Raw genomic sequence first — 22,964 nt, 5'->3', positions numbered from 1 at the left:
GAACGACTCTCACATCACAGGAAATATCACTGAGTTCAAGACTGAGAATCTGACTGCTGTCACACAGAGACACAGCTCAACTTTGACCTTTAACCCTTCAGCTGAACACCACGGCACCGATGTCACCTGTAAGGTCAGCTTCACAAACAACATCACTACAGAGGAGACAGTGACTCTGAATGTGACTGGTGAGTAAAATAGACTATATTGTATTCTTTTACTTATGACTTCTACACCACTCAAGAATGTCTTTGAATTTGTTTGTCAGTAAATTACAGTATAAATTTAAAAGTAGATCTGAGAACTTGCCGTCAACAATATATTCTCATTTCATGTTTGTGTGTGTTTACAGCCTCACCACTGTAGTATACAAGTAGATGTTGAAATGTGTCAAAGTGACTAAAGCTTTTGGTTGAAGCCATGTGTTAAGAATGCTTACAAATTACATTATCAAACAAATTCAAAATTTTTGCTCCAATTTTTTTGTCTTAAAGATGTGAAGAAACCTCAAATAACTGGAAATAGAACCATAAAGGAGGGCGACACTCTGCATCTGACTTGCAAAACTTTCCCTTCGTCTCTCGTCATGTGGACTCAAGTCCCATCCAACAAAAACCTGCACAATAAAACTGGAATTGGCCCGCAGAACAATACTGAAACAGCCACTATTGTCATCCATAATGTGACAGCAGAACATACTGGACAGTATGTCTGTACAGCAGTACACTTTAACATGACTGTGTATGCTAATGTAATTGTGACTTGTAAGTAGACTGGCTCCATATAAAGGAAAATTATTTTTATATTCTGCCTAATCTTCTATCACTTTACTGCACACTTTATTTCATTTTGTGATTCTGTTTTTGTTTTTTTTACAGTGCATCCAAAGATCCTAAACAGCTCTAGATGCAAAAATAAGTTGGAGGTTCTGACCTGTGTGTGTATCAGTCAGGGCTCTCCTCTACCCACCATTGAATGGCCGCTGTTAGAGAACCACCCTGAGTACTTTGTCAGTACCAGTGTGTCAAACCTTACAGTCAACAGCACCGTCATCCTAACTGTTAAAAACCAGAATAACACTGTTGAGTGTGTCAGCAGAAATAAAAATGGAGAAGTAAAAGGGAACCTCATTGTGGACGAAGACAAAGAAGGAGAAGAAGGTAACCACTCACACTTTAAATGCTCTCTAATCTCCAATCTAAATTGTACCCTGTAACCCTTAAAGGTCCAGTGTGTAGGATGTATTGGAGTCTAGCAGTGTATTTGCAGATCCCAAAAACACGAACACCCCTATCTAGAGCCGGTGCTTTGTTTGTCCATTCTGTGCTACTGTCAAAACATGGCGGTTCAACATGGCGGACTTCATGGAAGGTGATCAGTGGCGTCTGTAGTAAACATTATAACATAACATTATGTAAACATAATGATTAATATATTTAGGTTATTATACATTAAAGAAAACATACCTATGAATATTATATTCCATTTCTGCCAATAGAGGCTCTAGGACCTTTCAAACCCTTCAAACTGTACAGGATCTTCATGTCATGCCTTAGTTTTGAATTTTTACTTTATTTTTTACAATGTTCTCCTCTTGGTTGCAGGTCATGCAGGTCATATAATGAAATTGTTAGGAGTTGTGACTCGGCTGGAAATGATCATTACATTTTTTATTGGCGCTCTTATATCCGCAGTCATTTGCTGCTTGGTGACAAAATGCCACAGGTACACTGAAGTTCTTATTTTACTTTTTGTTAAGATTATTTTGGTCTATCTGTTTCTATGCTCTGAATGTGAATTCCCAATTCATAAAGGACTTGTATAACATGCTTTGGGATCATGGTTATCAGTAATGGAAAATGTTTATTAATTGGCCTAAGGAGCCAACATTTCTACAAAACTACTATAATGGTCCTTTAAAGTCTGTTCAAGTGTGAGATTAGTAATCTTTACTTGTTATTTGTATATCAATGTTTGTTACTGTTGAAAAAATATTTATCCTCAGGAAAAAACAGAGGACCTATGGAAATGTGACTGAGACTCTGGAGATGGTGACAAGTCACGAGGAGCCACTGGTATTTATATTTGTAAAGCTGGTCATACAATAGATTAGTTAAAACCCAAATGTGTGGGATTTTTATTACAAGAAACAGCAGTGCAGGAGTTTTTAGTAAAACCACTTCTTCATGCTGAAATGAGCCATTTGAGGTGATAAATGACACATTTCTGTTGTATCTGACAGATTGATGCTGGTCAAGCAGTGGAAGATGAACAGGCCATCGACCAAGAGGCAGCTGAAGCAGGAGGAGCTGTGGCGGCAGGGAAATCAGATGTGGAGTACTCCAACCTTGATTTCTCCCTGATTAAAAGACCAAATCCAGCGGAGGCAGGGACAACACAAGGGACCCCAGAGACAGAGTATGCTGAAATTAAAAAAGAAAAAGCAAAGGAGAGAGAAGATGGAGAGGGAAGAGAGGAAGAGGAGATGATAGGGGAGGATGAGGAGACAAAGTATTGTGTACCAGATGAGGAGGAAGGTGAGGATGGGGCACTGTATTCCACTGTGAAGGATGTAATGGGTGAGGATAGTGTTGCTTAGTTGTTTGAGAAATACTTCTCTAATTTGTTCTGATGTGGTAACTTCTTGCTGTCAAAAGCCAAAATGAGCCCGGTGGTAAGCCTCAAATAATTAACATTGTTTAAGCATCATAATATAGTACAAGTCATTTGCTGAATCAGCTCTGCTCATAGCACTGATCACTGTATTGCACTGTATAAAAGGTTGTATTAGTCTAGATAATATTTTTTATTAGTTTTTGTAGATAAATGTGTTTGGGACCATTGACAGTATATAATTAGTGGACAGGGCTTCCGCATCTGTGAAGTGAAGCCAATGTGGAAAAGTCTTAAACCTGCATTCCTTCTAGTGGCCAGCAGGGGGCAGCTTCATGGGTTGCAGAAAAACAAAAAGTCTGATAGTATTGATGCTTATGGGGAATCAATGACCCTACTTCTCACTTGATTTGTTGGCTAATTTATTCCTAATGCGTTTATGGTCTTAATCTCTAGTTTCAATTCTTCTTCCATACAGCATAATAGTAATTTTTGTAAATGATGTTCCCATTTAGAGTAAAATACATGATAAAGCAGGGTATGCTTTAGGGCGTGGCTACCGTGTGATTAAGTCGTTTTTAGTGAGTCTGTCCAGTGCACTTTACGACTCAGATCAGACTGTCTAAGTAGTGCATCCCTGCAGCTGGCTATGAAAAACCAACATGGCGATGGCAATAAAGCAGAACTTGAAGTACACCACAAACCAATGGACGATGTCGAAGATGTGTAGAAGGGTATTTTGTGTTATTGTGCCTTTTTTTGTATATGATTTTTTTTTTTTAATATAAGTTTATGCAATGTACATAGAATGTTTAAAGTTGAAATATAGTAGTTAGACTTTCTGGGCCAATCACTTAATTGCTTCCTTCCTCAGAGGTAGAAGATAAAACCACTCACATGTCTGTGCATTAAGAATACAGCTAGCGCCAGCAGACAGTTAGCATGAAGACTAGAAACAAGAAGGAAAAGATAGCCTGCCTCTGTCTAAAGCTGAAAATGCATCTACCACCAGCTCTAAAGTTCACAATTTAAAACTCTGTACAAAAACAGAAAACACACAGTGATGTCCTCATGTCGAGGTTGCCTGGCAACCTCAATGTGACGAAAGTGTGTTACTGCACCCAGATGTTAATCACAGATGAGAAAAGTGTTAACTTAGTTATCAGAAAGACAAGGCTAGGATTGCTGGCCATTAAAATGTTCTTTTAGGTTTTTGAAATGTTGAATTTGAGTCCAATTATTGTATTTCAGAGGAATTCACATAATATATTGGTGTAGAAAAAACATAAAACAGCGCTGTATTGAGCTGCAAGACAGACAGGAAATGGTGGTGTGAAAGGATGTGAGCCAAAAATAACAACTGAAACACATTTTGCATATACTGGGTTCCTTGTAAAAGGGAACAAAGCAAGATTCTGCAGCTTTTCTCTCTTTATAATATGTGAAAATTCATATAACTGTTTTATTAATGAAGGATAACAGAATTAAACTGCCAACTGTCAGATTGATGACCATGTTTTTTGTGTGTCTACAAGAATGATGCCTACATCAAAAATTTAATTCTTTACAGGTTCTGCGTATCATCATTAACTGACAAATCTTTATACCTGAATTACAAAATAGGTAGTCATTTAATTTCATACACCTGAGCCTGATCTGTCACACTTAAGGTTTATAGTAAACTTAGGGCAATAAAAAAATACTTGGTTAAGGCTCTGACTTTAATTTATACATCTTTATCTTTTGTTGTTTTTTTTGTTGTTTTTTTTGGAAGTGTAGAGGAACAGAAATCATGTAAAGGTCATGTAAAGTGAAATTGAACCGTGGACATTGCAGTAATTTGGTGTGCGCCTTAACCATTTGACAATTAGGACACCTAATATCTCATCTTCAACATTGTGGACAGTGAGGAGAAACAGTATTGTTAATAAATATATTTTCTAAGGTACTTCCTTGCCATACTGATGAGTTTTGGCCATTCTTTAACAATTGTGCTTATTAGAAAATATTTTCATTGTAATAATATTCCTGCTATTGCTTGATAATAATAACAATGTAAGCTGTTTTAAAAAAATAAATGCTAATGTAACATGAACTTATTTTAACGTGTGCTTCTATGTGTGTGTGCTTGTAAATGTTTGTGCCTTGTTGAAGGCATATGCATGAATGCAAGTAGGGTTACATATACATGCATGTATGTACTCAAAGTGATTTTGGATTAGGGCTGAGCTAACAGGATTAGAATGTTCCACTAGCTGGATAAACACCTTAAATAGATCAGCCTGACGCTGCTGGTGCTTCAGAGCTGCAGAAGAATCAACATTTTACAACTGAGAACAAATATTTCAACCACGGAGCTGCTTCTCAACATCCGTAGGTGAGTGTGTGCAACATGGTATTGAAACCGAAACTCTGCATTGGTTGCCAATACTCGCTGTGCCAAAAAGTAGATTCTGATTTAAAAAATGTACCATGTAAACCTTGACTGAGTTGCACCAGCTATGTGTTTAAGTGTTCTCCTAAGTTGGGCTGTAAAGCTGACACTATAGGCTTAGTAACAACTTGTTAATTTGTAACGAAATCAGCTATTAAAATGTGGCATAACCAAACTGGTTTGAATTTAAATTCATAACTAAGGCAAGTGACCAATCAACAGTCAATCTTGATATATAAATATCATATCAATAAATTAGATCTTTATTGTGTCACGAAAAGGCTGCAATTAATGAGAAAATAATGCTGTGTGGCAGAAAAACTGCTGTTTCACCTTTTGTGGACATTTTATGATTTACACCACCTTAGGGGGCATTTGTATCTATTTAGTTGTTTGAAGTTAAGTTGTAACTTATCTCCACGGTGCAACCACTTTTACTTTAGTAATGTATAAATCACAACTTACTAACAACTTACATCAAGTGCAACAAATGTACACCGGTTCTGAATGAGCAAGTTTCCTGTGACACCAGAAATATGATTTCAGTTATATAATAATTCAGGTTTCTTCTAGGGGGTTGAGGGTTACTATCCCAAAGCTGCCAGTTTTATTCATTTTTATTGCTATGTTAGATGTCTATTGTCACACCGGTTGATCAGTTTTAATGCTTTGTTTGCAAATATCCTTAAGTATTCATATGAATAATTGTAATCTTTATCTTTTCACAGACAATGGCTGATGTTTTCAGAGGCCTGAACCTCCTTGAGACCCTTAAAGAGTCCATAGAGAACAATAAGTTATCAGAGGTCAAGGATGCAGTGGAAGATCTCCTTATCAGCAGGATCAACTTAGCTGTGGTGGGGGACCGTGGGGATGAAAAATCCACGTTTATAAACTCCCTCCTTGGCCTTGGTCCGGGGGATGATGGAACAGCTCCGTCTCCATCCCCTATCGCCCCGGAGGATTTGGCAGGCTACCCTAATCCTAAACACCCCGACTTTCGCCTGTGGGATCTGCCGCCTGTCCCATCCACCTCTCCATTTGAACCTGATGGATACATGGATAGATTTAAGTTCCTCCGGTACAATGCCGTGTTCATGACATTCACAAAGACACCCCAACCCAACAGTGTGGTGGTGTTCCTGGAGGCAAGGTCACTGCAGCGACACACAGTGTACTTTATCCTCTTAGCTTCAGCAAAAGATACAGAAAAAAGCCTAGAAGAAAAGACGAAAGCCAGTCTGGAAGTGTTGACATCACAAGGTGTTGCACAGCCTAAAGTCTACCTAGTGAGACCCTCCACCTTGGAGAAGTCTGACTTCTCTGGCCTGTTGGAGGACATGGGAAGAGACCTTCCAGAGATCCGAGCCCACGCCCTTCTCTTGGCTCTGCCGACGCTTAACTCTTCCCTGGTCACTCAGAAAAAGGAGGCATTCAAAGCACTAGTTTGGGCCGCCGCCTCGCTATCTGGTGGGGTGTCGGCTATTCCTGTTCCCTTTGTGGCCTCCATGGTGGACTCAAGTGTAGCAGTGCGGATTCTAACCAAAGCACAATTATCTCTGTGTCTGGACACTGAATCGGTCGAGCGACTGGCCCGACAGCGTGGCTTGGAACCCACAGTCCTTAAAAGGCTGCGGACTTGTGCACTGTCAGTGGAGGTCACCAAAGGTGAAGTGAAAAAGCGGCTAGCAGCGGCAGAAAAGGACTTGGCCGCAGGTTCGTCGAAACTGGTGGAGATGGCAATGCCCCGACATGCCCGTTCTGTCAGCCGCTCCTTCACTGCAATGCTGCAAGCCTTAAATGGCGCCATTGATGAAATGGCAGCTGATGCTGAGAAGATAGTGGCTGCTGCTCTTGGGGAGGGGAAGTGAAGTCACGTGTTTTACCCTGTGAATTGTTTACCATTCTAAGTGTGGTTCTTATTAACTTTTATGTTTTGGTATATAATAAACGCACCATTTACTGCATACAATATTTCATGAGTCTTCTGATACGTTTTCCCTCTTTTTGATGAGCCTGAAGGACTTAAGGACACTGTAAACACTGTAGTGTGTACGCATACATTTTGCAAAAAGATGGCAAGCACTGCAAGCTGCTCTGTCTCTGTAAAATACTTCGCCCACCCTGATCAGTGGCTTTCGCTTTTAACAAAAGCATTAAATAGAGGAAGTGAGAGGAAGTTCAGCTGCATACTACACATATTATAGGAGTCAAGTTGAAGGAAACAAATACTACATTACCTCCATCAGTATAAGTCTAAAAGATTGGGTTCTCTCGCTTGCATGATTGAGCATGCAAATTCTTTGAGATTTTGGATCAACTGCGAAAACGTACTTTTTTAAATCTTATGCATATTTTAAGAGGGATGGTGTGTGCTACAGACTGCAATAAGCGGATCATCTGAGGTAAGAACAAGTTTATTTTTATTTGATTTCCTAATTTTTCTGAAAAAGTAATCTCTTAAATTTAACGAGGAGTTTTAATTTTAAAGACCTTCAATTGAATTGAAAAATGTATTTCCATAAATCCATATCCATATATCCATAAAGTGGCATTCGTAAGTGATGTATATGCTGTATATGAAGCCTTTATTAATTGATGATAATATGTTTACATTGTGGAGGGACAAAGGATTGTTTGCACTTATATGTCTTGTGTACAGTGACTCAACTTGCATGGCTAGTGAAGCAGACAAAAGTAATTTAAATAAACGGCTGATGTAAAAAAAAAACATTTTTTATATATATCATAATATTTAAGGTATTAAAGGAAAAAGAAAAAACCTGTAACCTGCAGCCTTCAAATGTATTACAATGTTTTGGGATCTGCAGATATAGATCTATCAAGAGACACTGAGGTTTTCAACAAAACATTCAGAATTATTTCTGGGTTAAGGTCTTTTTCTCTCAATCTTTTTTTACTAAAACTAAATGACAAATTCTGCTACTTGTGGGAGAAAAAATAATATTATTGCAATGTTGGAAAATTCCCAACTATCTTGAAATGAATAAAATGCAGAACCACAGAAAAACAAAAAAAGAGGAAGAAAAACTCAAAGCCTGCCGATTTGCATTGATAATAACAAGGCTAGTTTACAGTAAATATATTTCACACAATTATGTACAAAAACTTTTTTTTTGTCCTTTTCAGCTTTAGTGCTGCAAGAAGATGAATGCTCAGACAGTTGGGTGGTTCCTATTTCTGGCCCTGATAAAAAGTAGGAATTTTATTACTCCACTATGATAACAATGTTTGCTTTTCCCAACATTCGCATGTTCACAAGTCTCAAACATTATCTAACTTTTCCACTTGTGTTTTCACCACCACAGATTTTTCTTTTACTCAAGACCTCTTTGAACTACTAGAGCGTGACCTGACAGCCAAAGAGGGGTCCTGCACTGAAATCAAATGTATAGTGAAGTCTAAAATTAGTATTAATGATGCACACTGGTTTTGGATGAAGAATGGATATTGGAATGGCCACAATTTTACTGCCACGATCATTTACAGTACAAATGAGTCAAAACGTCCTGTCAGTCCAGACTATGCAGCAAGAGTGGAATATATCGGGTCTCCATCTTCAAGTTGGGAGGTTTATCCAAGCCCACCAAAGCCACTATGCAGTATTTTGATCTGCGACCTGAACAAAACTGACAGCGGAAACTATTCCTTCAGATTTGCAGGAATAGGTAGAAATAAATGGGTGACTAAAAATGTGACCCTCACAGTTACAGGTAAGTACAAAGATCAGATATTTTCCGGAAATACACAACAAAATGAGGTATACAAACCCTGAGAGATCAGGAGAGCTGATCTGGAGAGCTGATCTGGAGAAATGATCGATTTAAGTTAAGATTAAAGTTATAGTTTTTAGAGGAATTAAGTCTCTTTATGAATATCACATACTAACATTCTCATTTTATAAGAACCCATTAACGTCATATTTTTAGAATGGGAAATGAAGCTGTAATAGTATGTAAAAGCAATTACATTATGACAAAACATATTTTTTTATTCTTTAAAATATCTGCAAAAAGATTCCAAAAGGGAACAGCCAGAAATTTCGTTACTATTTCTGTATATCCGTGGGCTTCTTATGCCATATATTCATTCACCATTACATTTCTGCTGATAGGTCTTATTTTCACATTTTCAGAAAATCCATGCCCGATCACTTTTGAGAAACCACCTGTTGTGAATGAATCGGACACGATCACGCTCACATGCTCCACTCTACGTTCATGTCCTTCAAACCCTGAGATTGAAGATTTGACACAACTGTCACCAACACTGTCAAACCTTCAACAACCAGATGAAAAACAGAAAAGCACCAAAGTCAATTTCACAGCCAACTGGCAGGATGATGGGAGGAAATTTTCATGCAAAACACAAGATAACAAAGACACATATTTGATTCGGAATATCAGTGTAACTGTCGAATGTAAGTTCATGAATGGAAAGTTTAATTATGTATTATTATTATTTATTTATTTTAGACATGGAAGGTTTTGGAGAAGAATACATTAGCTAACAATATCTACAGGTGTTACCCCTAAGTTACTACTAGTGATTCTTCTTTTAAGATCAGAGTAAGCAAGCAGAATTTGCTTTTTAGTGGTAATAATATGATAAAAAACAAGGCAACATTAAAAGTGGCATGCAACACCACTGAATTACATCACTTTTGCAGGTTCCATGCTCTCTAACATTTATTTCTCAAACAGCTTATATGTCAGGAAAAAAACAAAAAAAGTCATGCAATTACGTTGTTAATTTGTGCTAAACTCATACTCAGGCTATTTGTTGGGCTCCTTTAAATAACTCTTTACTGAAACTAAAAAACACAATATGACTTCATTCTTATGCATATTTGATTTGCCTTAAGAATCCATCTATGTTTGTATGTAAACTGATTTCTCCTTACTTACTATTGAATTTGTTAACACAGATGCTCCTAAAGACATAAAGGCTTCTGTAAACACTACTACGAACATCAGGGAAGGAGAGAATGTGACTCTGATTTGCTCTGCGAAAGGACATCCTACTCCAACTTTTAAATGGTCTAAAAATAATCAAACGTTCCCGGGGCCAGAATGGAAGATCGATTCAATTGAGGAATCACAGAGTGGAGAATACCTCTGTGAAGCTCACAACAAACATGGGGTGCAATCAAGCCCAGTGAATATTACTGTTACATGTGAGTACCTCCTATATTTTTTACTTTAATTTAAATTTAGTGTGTTTTTGATTAAAAATAGTTTTAACTCCTGTAATACTGCTGTTTTTTTATTTTTTTGACATTTTGCTGTGGTAAAAAATATTTAAATATTTAAAATGTCTGTTTCAGATGTGCCTCAAGTTGAGGTAAAGATGACCCCACATGCTAATCAGGTTAAAGAAGGAGATAAAATTACTTTAACATGCAGTGTAAAGAGAAGCAAACCAGAACCTCAAAGCTACACTTGGTTTCAAAATGAGAAACATATTAATTCGAGTCAGACATATGTTCATCAAATTAAGCGTGAGGACGGTGGACTCTACAAATGTAGTGCCACAAACTCTGCAGGCACTGGAACATCAGAGCCGCTTCACATTGAGGTTCAATGTAAGTTTAACAGCTCCTTGTATTGCATGTTTGTCATGGTTGATGATGATAGCAAAAGGAAATAAATCCAATGACAGTATCACCATAGAAAGCATACTAAAAAAAAGTTTTCCCTTTCAGACGGTCCAAGGAAGACGAACATTTCCATTATTGGAAATGATAGGAAAGTGCAAGTTGGTACCAACCTTACATTCACCTGTGACACTGATGCTAATCCTGCCCCGATGACATACTCCTGGTCCCGCGACGAAAATAGTAAACGGATTTCCTCATCACAGTGGGAGTACAAGACAACTAACTACAACAGATTAAGTTTGGGGCCTGTACAAAGAACAGATCAGGCTTGTTATAGGTGCAACGCAACCAACACCATCTCTACAGGGTGGGATAGTCAGCCGCTGTGCATAGAAGTTCTCTGTAAGTAATTCTGTCATTCTGAAAATGTTCTGTCATAATTAAGTTTAAACTTTTACATCAAGTGTCAGCATTTACACTTGATTGTGAAAGTCATTACTTTTATTGTTACAATTATCATTGTTATTTCCCTTTCTGGCGGAGAGTTAGATGAGAAGACTAAATAAACTCTGTACAGTAACTCGTTATAAGGCAAATATGAAGCTGAAGCCAGCAGCTAGGTAGCTTAGCCTATCATAAGTCTGGAAACTGCTTGTCTGGCTCTGTGTAATGGTTAAAAATACCACCTCCCAGCACATCTAAAGCTCACAAATGAACAAGTTGTATCTCATTTGTTTAAGCCATACAAAAACTTAAATGGAAAAACAGCAGTTAATCATTTTACAGCCAGCAGCTGCAAGGCAAGTTACTGCTCCCAAGAAACAGGTGGCCTATAATTCCATGTTGTGCAAATTGCAAACTGTAGTTTTTAAACTTCAGTTTTGATACAGATCAGATATAGTGTTGATGACTGAACTGGTTGGCTGACTTTATTACCTTTGGACAGAGCCAGGCTAGTTGTTTCCATCTTTGTGCTAAACTACTGGCTGCTGGTTGCGGGCTTACATTCAATGGACAGACATGAGATCTGTTATTGATCTAATTATTTGCCAGAAAGCATCTAAGTAGATTTCCTAAAATGTCGAACTCTTAAGTGTTTAAGCTTTAACTGAAACTCAAGCACACAGCTGCTTCCCCTCCACAGATCCTCCCACCATTCCTATGCTGTCTATGGATACTGAGGTCACAGAAGGTCACTCCATCACCATCAACTGCACTGTTGAAAGCTTTCCACCATCACAACTCGAGTTGTTAAGGACTTCTGAAGCAAATGCTCAGTCTTCAGAAGTATTTTTCACACAAACTTCTTATTTGAAACCCTACAACACTCTCCATCACAAATTTAATGCAACTTCAGCCCACACAGGATCTTACACCTGCAGTGCCAACAACAGCGAGGGTTCAAAAACAAGCGAACAAAGGAAGTTGGTGGTGAAATGTGAGTAATTCAGCGGTGCATTGTCTTTTTGCTAATCAAACAAATAATATCAAAACCAAAACTTTCCATTAAGTTATTGTTGTTTAATCTCAGTACAAAAAGGAAAAAACAACTTTCATTTCAAATGGCAGAAGTAGATCTTTATCGTGAATCATATCATGACTTTCCTAGTGATGTATTATGGCGTAAATGTTTCTAGTGGCAGCTGTAGCTTAAACTACTGTCAGAAAGTAACAACATGCATTTACTCAGTTACTTTACTGCATACCTAAATACAATTTTCCACTTTCTTTATACCAATACACTTAATTTGAAACGGTATAGTTTTTGGCAACTTTAAAGATCTATATTTTAAATACACAACTATGAAAATATGGTCTAAGTTAATGTATGTTTAGATCTGTCTCAAATATTTTTTTTAAACTATATTTTTGGTAAATGCAGATTCTCCCAAAGATGTGACAGTACATGCCCAGCCTGGTCTTACTGTGGATGAAAACAAATTGTTGACACTGAGCTGCAATGCCCGCTCCTACCCGAAAGTGACCTCTGTCACTTGGAACAAGACAACGCTTGATGGGAAAATTCAAAGCACCCAGAAGACTGAGATCATTAAAGTACAGTCTGTCAGCCCTTCTGACAGTGGACGGTACCAATGTACTGCCAGGAATGAAATCGGGACTGGATACTCAGAGTATGCTGAGGTTAAAGTCAAGTGTGAGTAGACTGGTGGTGTGCAGGTGAACTACATTTACATCATTGCAAATATCTGAAATACTGTTTGAGCTGTCTGAGACCAAAAACATAATGTATAACTTTAGCACATCTGTAGTACTATGATTAGTTTTGATTCTATATATTCCCTAAACCAGATAAGAATCAGACCACAAATGAAGGATGCTGTCTATTAACAGTTAAAACGTTGGCAACATTGAACTTAAGCTACGACCAGGAGAGTGGCAGTTTAAGTAGGGATTCTTTAATAAAATATGATTTCAATGATTGATATAAAAAGTTTCTTTTAAAAAACAAAATAACATTTAAGAAAGTTTAATTATCAATATTCATATAAAATATAGGGAGCCGTAATTATCGCAAGAATAAAGTTTATGCTATAGAAGCATAAATAACATAAAAATTCTATAATACTAATTTATATGAACTACTGAAATTACATGAATAGTGTGCTTACCTGTTTAAGCTCCAATGCATGTGATTACTTTTTTTTTGCCTTTGTAGATAAAAAAGTTATTCTCTTTTAGGAAAATTCAAGTAGCAAGTATGCACATGTAAATTTGAAAATGGTCAAAATTGCCGTTTTAGTGTTAATTATTTAGAATTTGAGGCATCAGGATTAAATTGTTCCATAAGCAGTTAAAAAATCCTTGTGGTAGCTTTAATTAAAAAAATAAAAAAATAAAAGATTATAGCATCTTTCAGTTGTTCTTGTGGCATACGTTTAAGGGTGTGGGCAGTTTATTGCTTTGCCACAGTGTCTTTTTTTTAAACAACCACTGGGGGATGCCAAAAGGAAATTTTAAAAATTTCAACACAGAGCAGCTTAAAGGTTTTTTTTTTTCTCCTACATTTCCCTGTTCAGATGCTCCAAAACACACAAAGATCACAAGAGCAGCAGAGCAGCAGCTGCCAGGTGGGATCACTTCTGTGATGCTGAGCTGCAGCAGTCAAAGCTATCCTGAAATCAAACAATATAGATGGTACAAGAAGATGGAGGACAAGGATGATGAAAAATTGTCTGACAGTCAGAACTACACAGTGTATTCAAACCAACCAGGACTCTACTACTGCACGGCAGAAAATGAAATAAATGTGAAACAGTCTGACCCAGTCCTGCTGTTTGTTGACCGTGAGTGAATTAAAAACCACATGTCTCTATGTGTACTGTATATTACTTTCACACAGGAGACGTGTTAAAGGTTTTGTGAAATCAGACTTGCCAAAACACATTATTTCCTCACAGCAGTTTGAAACAATGCTACTTGTTCACAAATATACTTATGCTCTGTTGTTTCTAGGAGGCTTGATGTGGTTACTCTTTGTTTTTCTGGGTGTCCTGGTCATTATTTTTATTTTCTTTGTCTATAGGTAAAGTATTAAAAATGTTTCAAAATAAATCAAAAATAAATGTCACAGATAAGTTGACTCGTATAACCACTGTTGTGTCCCTCTTATGTTTTCAGAAACAAAAGGAACAAATTAATTCGACAAAGAACTACAAACACATCACCCTGTTATGGTTTTATGGTGATGACTCACTTGTGCAATATTTTCTGCTTCCTGATTGAACAAATTTGTACAAAACCTACATATCTTTGTGTGTATGTGTGCTTGTTAAACCATTCAGGGTTGGTGGAATTGCGCCAGGAGGGGGAATCTAATGAACGAGTCAGTGATGACAGAGCCTTCCAGGAGCACAGATGACATCTTGCCAGACCAGCCGTGCCGTCCGATGGCCCAACAACGCCAGCATCGTCCAGACAGCACGTAAGACAACAGCCGCACACACGCTGTCCCCACCCAGAACAAGGCACACTCTGTAGGACAAAAAGCTGGACGCTGCTGCTCATGCTTGAGTCAAAGCATCCATTTAAGATCCTTCAGACATGAATGAGAGTCATTTATTATAATCAGTCACTGAGTTGCATGTTTTTATTCTCAATGCCGTTGTTATTCCACAGGCCTGCATCCAACATCAACAGTGTTTACTGCACTGTGAATCTGCCTGCTGGAAATAAGGTGAGTCAAACAATTCAAAAAGAGGGTGTTATGAAAAATGTTACTGAGTTGCATCACTGAAATTGTGAGAGTGAGAGTTTTAGGAAAATGAACTCAGTTCTGTTTAATCTCTTTTGACTTTCCTTTTTTTAAAATAAATTTCAAGCAAATCCCCCACTGTTGTCCATCTTCTATATAATGGGTTTAGTGAGCGAAGGCCCGGTGTATCCTAAATTTCCCTCTAGCTACCTATAAATATGTTAATTATTTTAGATATACTGCAAATGTTAAAATGTAAGCAGAAATATTAAATACTTATATTTAATTTAATATTTAATTATTATTAGACCCCATTGTTATTTTATTTATTTATTATTCCAATAGTACAAAACATCCCAAAATGTAATATACTAAAATCCCTATTTATCTCGCTCTATTTTAGACAGCCGGATGTATCTTTCAGTGAACAATAATCATTCAATATTGTGGAGCAATGAATCACCAGACGACCCACAGCTTCCATTTTAAGGCATGAATGAATGAATTCAGTGGCTACTGTACACTGACTGCTGTGTCCTGTCTGCATCTGCTCAGGGTCCTTCTGTACAAAAGCCAATGAGACAGCAAGGTGGAGGCACATGGGATGGGGCTCTAAACTATGCTTCTTTGCACTTTAAAAATAAGCAGTAAGTATTTATGCTGTTCATATAATATCAGAAGAAGAAAGGTATCATTAAATGGCAGCTTGATATTGATATTTGTTTCCCTAGGAACAAACCAGCAAAAGCAGAAGATGATACTGTGTATGCTATGGTGTCAAAGCAAAAGCCACCTAAAAAGGTCAGAAGCCTACAAACCACATCTTCATGTGTCCTGTTCGGTTTAAACCATATTAATGGTTGAACTGCATTGTGCTTGTGCGTGGTTACAGTAAACCTACTTTTTTTAAATCTAGAAAGGTATGTCCTGTCTGTCTATGTCTGTGTGCCCACAATATTGTAGCAAAGAGGATGTTTCCATCAAGTCCTCACAAGCATCATATATGTGGCCATATGCATTTAGCTGTGCATCAAATTTAGAATATCTATATAATGTAAGAATTTATGACAAATGATTTGGTGACCGTTTCTGTTATCGCCCTAGAATGAGCAAGAAAATCAGGACTATGAGAACATCAGTGCAGCACATGCAGCCACATCTCCAGATCTATTGAACTATGACACAGACACCAGTGAAGATGAAGCAGAGATCAATTATACACAAGTGAGCTTCAAGGCAAAATCTGGACATCAGAGAGCCCGCAGAGACTCCAGCACCGACTCCAGCACTGACTCCAGCACCGACTCCAGCACCTCTGATGAAGAAGAGACCCAGTACTCTGATGTCAAAATCTGAGTTAAGATGTTCTTACCCCGCCTTACAGATATGCCCACATCGTGCCTGAGCCACACTGAATCATGTTCATAATCAATCATCAGGTTTTGTTTATTAAACATGTTTTATCACTCCACTGTATTGCTTTTACATTACATTATTGTTTTTCTACTGCAGTAACCAGTACCAAACAGAAGGGAGAAAAGTGACTAACGTTATGAGCTCAATCCAAACCCTAGGCCCCTAAAATATAAATAAGGGTGATTTTGACATGCTGTTGTTCAAACTGTGTTATGTGTGGGCAAATGTACATATTTTAAAAATTTAATGACAATACTGTGATGTTTTAAATACAAGTAGACACCGCTGTAATGTTGTAACGCTGTGCAACAGTTGCTTCACTGAGGCTTGTTTCTGCATGTTGAAACAAGGTGCTGAATGCATAATGCTCTATTTTTTATAATATGCTTTGACTTCAGCTCTTGTATGACTTCAAACTTAAGTGCAGGAAGAATGGCAAAAACAGATGTATGTGTTTTAACAATACAGAATTATCCATGAAGTCTTTGTCACTCGTGTACTGGCTTCTATCACTCTGCACAAAGGTTGTAAATGACAAATTAACAGAGAGGAAAAACATTAGCATGGACATATTAAACATAACATAGAGGAATAAAAGTAATGAGCTTAAAGGGAACATTTACTGTAATGGCTGATTGTGGGGATGTTAAAGGTTCATCCTCAGCGTGCAGATTAGCTCTGTCATCTGTATCATGAGATAACTACCTATTTTTTATGGTGTTTTTTGTTTTGTTAGACATTTTTTAGTAAAGGGACAAATGAAAGTGCGACATTACTCACTTTAAATAAGGTTGCCTGCAGTGCAGTGCAGACTTTACGTTGTTGTTCTGCTCAGTTGGGCGAAAAACTGAAGTGGGTGATCTTAAAGTCCTGTAGCGGTTTCAGCTATTATTTCCCCTAAAGTTAAGCCATAACCTTTTCACTGATAAGACCATTAGTGTCTTTCTTTTGTCCTTAGTGAGTATCAGCAACTGTTTCTTCTTCCTTTCTGGCTCCTCCGTTAACTCCTCTGGAGTGCAGACGGATCTCAGCATACTCTGCTGTCTTGGAGGCCAGGCCTTTGATCTCCCCTTCCTCAAGCTTACCCTCTGACTTGGCCTGGAGTTTAACAAAGTCCACATTGGCATAGTGCAGAGAGTCTTCTTCAACTACTCCATCCTGTTCCAGAATGGCATTATTGACATAAATCACATCCACTTGTGAAGAGTTGGTCTGTAGGAAAACAAGAGAGACAACTATTTGCTTCAGTAATGAAGATCATATTTCTCTTTACTTAATTAGGCCCAATTAGATGATATCCGCTCAACATTCTGGGAAATAAGTCTATTTGCTGTAAAAACAACATTGTATCTCGTTATCCTGCAAGCAAGACTCAACAATACACAGAGAAAGGGAATAGTGCAGCAGTCAAATTGAAAAGTTTTTTCCACACTCCTTATAAGAGGTCTACAAATTGTCACTACTTGGGTTATAAATATTAATAAAGCATTGCTTTTGGGATATTTGAAGGTTCCTTTTTTTATGCATTTCCCTTGTTTACACTCATACATGTAGGTGTGTGCAGGACATAAACTCACCTCATTAGTAACTAAAATGTCTGAAGTGTCCACAATTCCCTTGTCGGGTGAAAGGCTGCCTTTCCTTTTCCTACAACCAACACAAGAAGTCATTGTTATATATATAGTCATTTATTATTTTTATTTAATACGTTTTTTAATTTCAAGGTCATATTTAGCAATACTATGGGGTAGCCATGGTTGCCCACTGTAAATGACAGCCAGCCTGGTCACCATCCAAGTCACACCCTTGATAGAGACCTCTAAATGTGTTTCTGTCTCATTTTGAAACCTGCATTCAAAATGTCCTGTTAACAGCACTGTATTTAAGGCGTTTGCTGTTGTCTTTTTAGCTGTTTCTCACCTGCAAAAGAACAGCAGCAGCGGGACACACACCAACATCATCCCCAGTGCTCCTGCTGCAGAGCCAATCAAAAGAGACACAGCATGGAGGACTGAAAAGTCCAAACCACATCAGTCAGTAAAACCACAAAGGCAGATTATGCAAAATAAAAACCAAATATAAATGCAGCATCCTGAACATGGCTTTACCTAGCTGAGTTTCACTGGAGGACACGTTGAACACAAAACTATCCGAGCCCAGTGAGTTGATGCTGAGGCAGACTAAAGAGGGCATGTCTCCATCCAGATGGTACAAGGTGATGAGGCTCCTCATGCCCACACTTCCCATGGGAACTTCCCTGATTGGGATGTCAGCTGAGTGATTGACAGGCTCCCCGGCCAATTCCCAAACCAGGGAGGGAGGAGGGTTCGCCTGGCTGTCGCAGGTGCATCGAATCTGGGATAAAATCTTGACGCAACGGGAAGAAGGCAGGATCTCTGGAGAAACTGAGACAGGGAAAGTAATTGGCTATTACATGCAGTACATGCTTGGTCACACTTGTAGGGGGAAACAAAGGTTTACAATTGAATAAAAAGATAAATAAATCTCACATGTGACATCAAAACTGGCCAGCTCTGAGCATTCAGCTCCGTGGACATTCAGAGCTTCACAGTAATACTGGTCCTCTGAGAGTTTGGTCACGTTGAAGATGAAGTGTTGCTCAGAGCCCACCATCTCCTTTTCTCTTCCAGCCACTCTGAACCAGGTGAAGTTAACTGCTGCTGGATTGGCGATGGTTGTGCAGGTCAGAGTTACAGAGGTGCCGTCCACCACTGGACCAGAGGGGTCAACTGAAACTGTGGTGTTCTTAGGGGGATCTGAGAAAGATAATGTTGCTGTTAGTCCTGCATATACGGTTATTGTTTATTTGTTGGGAATGCAGAATCGATTACCTATTCGAAGGTAACAAAAACACATTGATTCCTATATCCAGGTAATTATACAATAATAAAAACATATCTATTAATATTACATTCCATTTCTGACAGTAGATGCTCCCAAATGTTACACACTGGACCTTTAAGTTGGTGTCACATAATATAAAAAAAATCATGCTCAGACTATGACAAGATTCACATTTTTCTTTTCTGGGAGGATTTGGAGTGAAACAATCTGTTTTCCTGAGGTCTTCTAAACATTGAAACTCAACTGTTTAGCCAACATGAATTCCATGGCAAATTTGAGTGAGGAAAAACTGTTTCTGCTGATGAAGATCAAGTGGCATTGGCACACACTCCAAAAAGCTCAAGCTCTGTTCTTTCTAATGTTCTTTGCAAGGTTAAGACTGAACTGAAAGAGGTAAATTAATTGAAATGAGCCTTTTGTACTGGACAATAAATATGTGATTTTTTTACAATTTTGTGCCTTTTCAAAAAACTTAACCAATGATTAATGGAAGCTACATTCTATTTGAATAATGGAAATCAAAAAGTAAAAAAAAAACATACTGTATAATATGCTGTTTCACAGATACTATAAAGGTCTATAAATACCTTCACAGTCTATTTTTTTAAATTTTGAGGTTTCAGTAAGATGAGACAACCTATTCATTTTCTGCGGTTGGAAATGAGGTCTTAAGGGGCGAAACCCAACAAAACAACTACACATAAATTAACACACTGGCACACATGTGGAAGTACAACAGAGCTCAGTCATGATGGACCACTGACATAGGAAGGATTTTGAGGTTGTCACGCAATGTGACAATGCATTACTGTCCGTGGTCCAGACACTGTAGTGTTGCCCTGTGACTGAAAGTTGGCTTCAGGTCATGTTTGGGAGACCACAGCTGGATATACAGTAGAGCCATATTCAGCATATGAACACACTGGAAACATAGTTGTGTTGTTTGTTATCAGCGTAAATCAATGTCTTTAGTGTGTAAAATGAACTTACACTGAACGTCCAGCTGAATCGCTGCTGAAATTCCCTCTCCCAGCTCATTTTTTGCTGCACAGTGGTAGTCACCATTATGGCTCTGGTCGATGCCGTTTAGAACTAAGCTCAACCCAGGCTCGTTTTCCTCTTCATCATCTTTGTACCAGGTGTAGTTGGTCACTGGTGGGTTGGCACGGCTCCTACAGAACAGAGTAACAGAGCTGCCCTCCAGTATTGGACCATCAGGGTCGACGACTACTGTGGTGTCCTTGGGAGAAACTAAAAAAAAACACGTTCAATCCACGTTGCTGGACAATATTTGTCGTCTGCCTTTCTGTTACAATCTGACTTACATTGTACGTCTATCTGAGCGATGGATGAATTCTGGGATCCATATCTGTTACTGACTTTGCAGTAAAACTGGTTGTCGACTTCTGAGACCGTAGTTGAAAGCCTCTTCTTAGAACCCACTGCTGTGACATGATCTCCATCCACTTTGTACCAGGTGTAGCTGTCCACAGCTGGATTTGCGTTAGTGCTGCAGGTCAGAGTCACAGAGCTGCCCTCTTTTACAGGACCAGAGAAACTGACTGATGTGTTATTTGGAGGATCTGGAAGATAATTTGGAAAATCTAAATGTGTTTATGCAGGTAGCATAAACAGATTTCATTTGAATAGCTTGACATTTTGGGAAATAGCGCTTATTAGCTTTCTTGCCGACAGTTAAATGAGGAGAGAATACCACTCATGTCTGTATGATACACATGAAGCTACAGCCAGGAGATACTTAGCTTAGCACAAAGACTGGAAACAGGGGGAACCAGCTAGCCTGGCTTTGCCTGAAAGTAAAACATACTACTACTACTTGTACCTGCACCTCTAAAGCTCACTGACATGCTATATCTGGTTTGTTTGTACAAAAACCAAAGTGTAAAAACAACATTTTGTGGATTTCATGTTGAAAAATATCTCTCGCGGTTTCACCACAGAGATAAGTTATGTGTGTAATAACCATGACGATAGGGCAACATCTCTCGCCTGATTTTATACAGTCATTTACTTTATTTATTTATTTTTTGCTGCCTACCGCATACTATCCCACTTGGGTTGTGCCTCCATACTTATTTGTTATGTCACCCTCATAATTAGTGGGGGTCTGAGTATCATTGGCATATGGCTATGCTCAGGGATGCTCAAATGATGCCTCTAATGTGTGTAACCTCTATGATTTATTTATTTCTTCATGGTTATTTATATTTATTTTCATTGATGTTTGTGATGCTCTATAATTGCTGCAGAACTTCGATATATTTTTTTAAATCATTCTTCAGGAGTCTGCAAGTACACAGTTGTAAATGTAAGCAAGTGATTAATAATGGTTTCAGTGCTTCCCACTAATAAGTCATCAAGTCTGCAGTTGTAAAATTAATAATAAATACATTTATAATCCAAATACTCTGACCACTATCCTTCTAGGGAATTTCTGCAAACTGTTCAACGGAGGATAAACAACCACAAAATAGATTTGTTTTTTACAACACGTCATAACCTCACATTATATAAAGCGAGATGACATGATATGATGTTATCTGAAACAACACCCAACACAACAACAAGTCATGCCAGAAACATACTCACAAAGAACACCGAGGGTCAAACTTTGTTTATACAGAAGATCGCTGTTGCCAGCTTGTCGGTTGTAGAGAACGCTGCACAAGAGCTTCTGTCCATTGTGTAGGTAAGAAGCGGTAAAGTTCATAACAGAGGTCACATGTTTGGTTTCTGTATCCTCCTCAATGTCACCAATACTGGGGGTCCATGTTAGAGCTGGAGGAAGAATGGGACAGACAGCTAGAGCCGAGCAGTTCAACCTCACTGGAGTCCCTTCTTCTACCTCCAGCCTGGATGGCGTTATGGTGGGTCTGGGCAGTTGAACTGAGGAGTAAAAATAATGAGGAAGTGGCAGGAGAGATACCAGAAGATGTGGGTTTACATGTATAAGTGGACATAGCACGAACCTTGAGTGGTGATAATGACATCTGTGTGAAAGCTGTACTTCAGTTTGTTCTCACACTCCAGTCTGAAGTAATAGCGGTCATAATGGTTTGATGGCAGGTTGTTGAAGATGGTGGTGCAGTCCTTGTCACGTAGGACCCCCGTCAGGTTTCCCTGCATGGTGTTTGAGCTCGCACCTGCTGCAGTGAGGCTGGAATCAAACACCTGCACTCGATTCCAGCCTCTCCTCCAAATGGCTTTACACGAATCATCCAGGTATTGCTCAAAATCAGCGAGCAAGGTGAAAGTACAGGGGATGATCACACAGGATCCACTTAGTCCCTCTACTCTCTCAGGCATGAAGACTGCCCATTGTTGGCATAAGCTACCTGAAGTGGAACAAAAGCAACAAAATAAATATCCGCCAATATGAACACCAGTATTAAATGTCACAAAATTGCGACAGGGCACCTTGAAAATGATAAACAATCATTATTAAAGAGAAAACTAAACCATGCAAAAAAACAGCAGACACCGGCAAACACTAAATGTTAAAAACAGAAAGCAACTTATGCAGTATTTGTGAGTAACTGTAAATAATTGACATCCAAAAAGCATTTAAATGTGGAATACTTTACCTTGAAGTAGACAGCATATGAGGAAAACCTTTACAGCACCTGTCATGCTTTTCTGTCAGGTTGATGATCCTACAGAGAGGTACTGGACATACACACACAAAAAAATTAATTCTTATTTCTTGGTCAACTATCATGAATTACCAGGATAATGGGGGATAAATCCTGTATTTAGGGGTATTGTATCTACTTGATCGAATA

General features: G+C 38.4%; 4 protein-coding genes across 5 annotated transcripts; 3 read left to right on the top strand and 1 right to left on the bottom strand.

The window, feature by feature from the left end:
* Position 1: 1 nt before the first annotated feature.
* On the top strand, positions 2–4,697 carry LOC118335813 (sialic acid-binding Ig-like lectin 11; the record flags this gene model as incomplete). The annotated part of the gene is made up of 6 exons (XM_035672258.1): positions 2–188; positions 495–764; positions 879–1,160; positions 1,605–1,725; positions 2,006–2,075; positions 2,243–4,697. Coding segments are annotated over 6 exons (1,287 nt in total), but the record flags the coding sequence as incomplete, so codon positions are not given.
* A 1,081-nt stretch (positions 4,698–5,778) lies between these two features.
* irgq2 (immunity-related GTPase family, q2) lies at positions 5,779–6,918 on the top strand. Its single transcript, XM_035672464.1, has one exon. The coding sequence runs from the start codon at positions 5,779–5,781 to the stop codon at positions 6,916–6,918; it is 1,140 nt and encodes a 379-aa protein (XP_035528357.1).
* Positions 6,919–7,226: 308 nt separating this feature from the next.
* Positions 7,227–17,238, top strand: si:dkey-24p1.1 (uncharacterized protein LOC556718 homolog). Of its 2 annotated transcripts, XM_035672443.1 has the most exons (17): positions 7,227–7,452; positions 8,198–8,264; positions 8,377–8,781; positions 9,204–9,488; positions 9,996–10,244; positions 10,395–10,652; positions 10,773–11,069; positions 11,812–12,105; positions 12,550–12,822; positions 13,706–13,972; positions 14,142–14,211; positions 14,307–14,370; positions 14,471–14,610; positions 14,805–14,862; positions 15,436–15,527; positions 15,612–15,681; positions 15,985–17,238. In XM_035672443.1, the coding sequence occupies exons 2-17, from the start codon at positions 8,216–8,218 to the stop codon at positions 16,234–16,236; spliced, it is 3,123 nt and encodes a 1,040-aa protein (XP_035528336.1). In that variant the 5' UTR covers positions 7,227–7,452; positions 8,198–8,215; the 3' UTR covers positions 16,237–17,238. The 2 variants fall into 2 exon arrangements, with proteins under 2 accessions (XP_035528336.1, XP_035528337.1); XM_035672444.1 differs by lacking the exons at positions 15,436–15,527; positions 15,612–15,681; positions 15,985–17,238 and adding an exon at positions 15,284–15,429.
* LOC118335812 (myelin-associated glycoprotein-like) lies at positions 17,200–22,869 on the bottom strand. Its single transcript, XM_035672257.1, is given in 10 exon segments — positions 17,200–17,508; positions 17,874–17,943; positions 18,217–18,307; positions 18,405–18,701; positions 18,807–19,073; positions 20,152–20,412; positions 20,487–20,744; positions 21,772–22,068; positions 22,152–22,517; positions 22,767–22,869. Coding segments are annotated over 10 exon segments (2,262 nt in total). The 5' UTR covers positions 22,813–22,869.
* Between the last annotated feature and the right edge of the window lie 95 nt (positions 22,870–22,964).

This window comes from Morone saxatilis, unplaced genomic scaffold (assembly GCF_004916995.1).
Source record: "Morone saxatilis isolate NCDOM2014 unplaced genomic scaffold, NCSU_SB_2.0 Contig24, whole genome shotgun sequence".
Taxonomy (NCBI): Eukaryota; Metazoa; Chordata; class Actinopteri; family Moronidae; genus Morone; species Morone saxatilis.
This window is presented reverse-complemented; position numbering and strand designations above follow the sequence as displayed.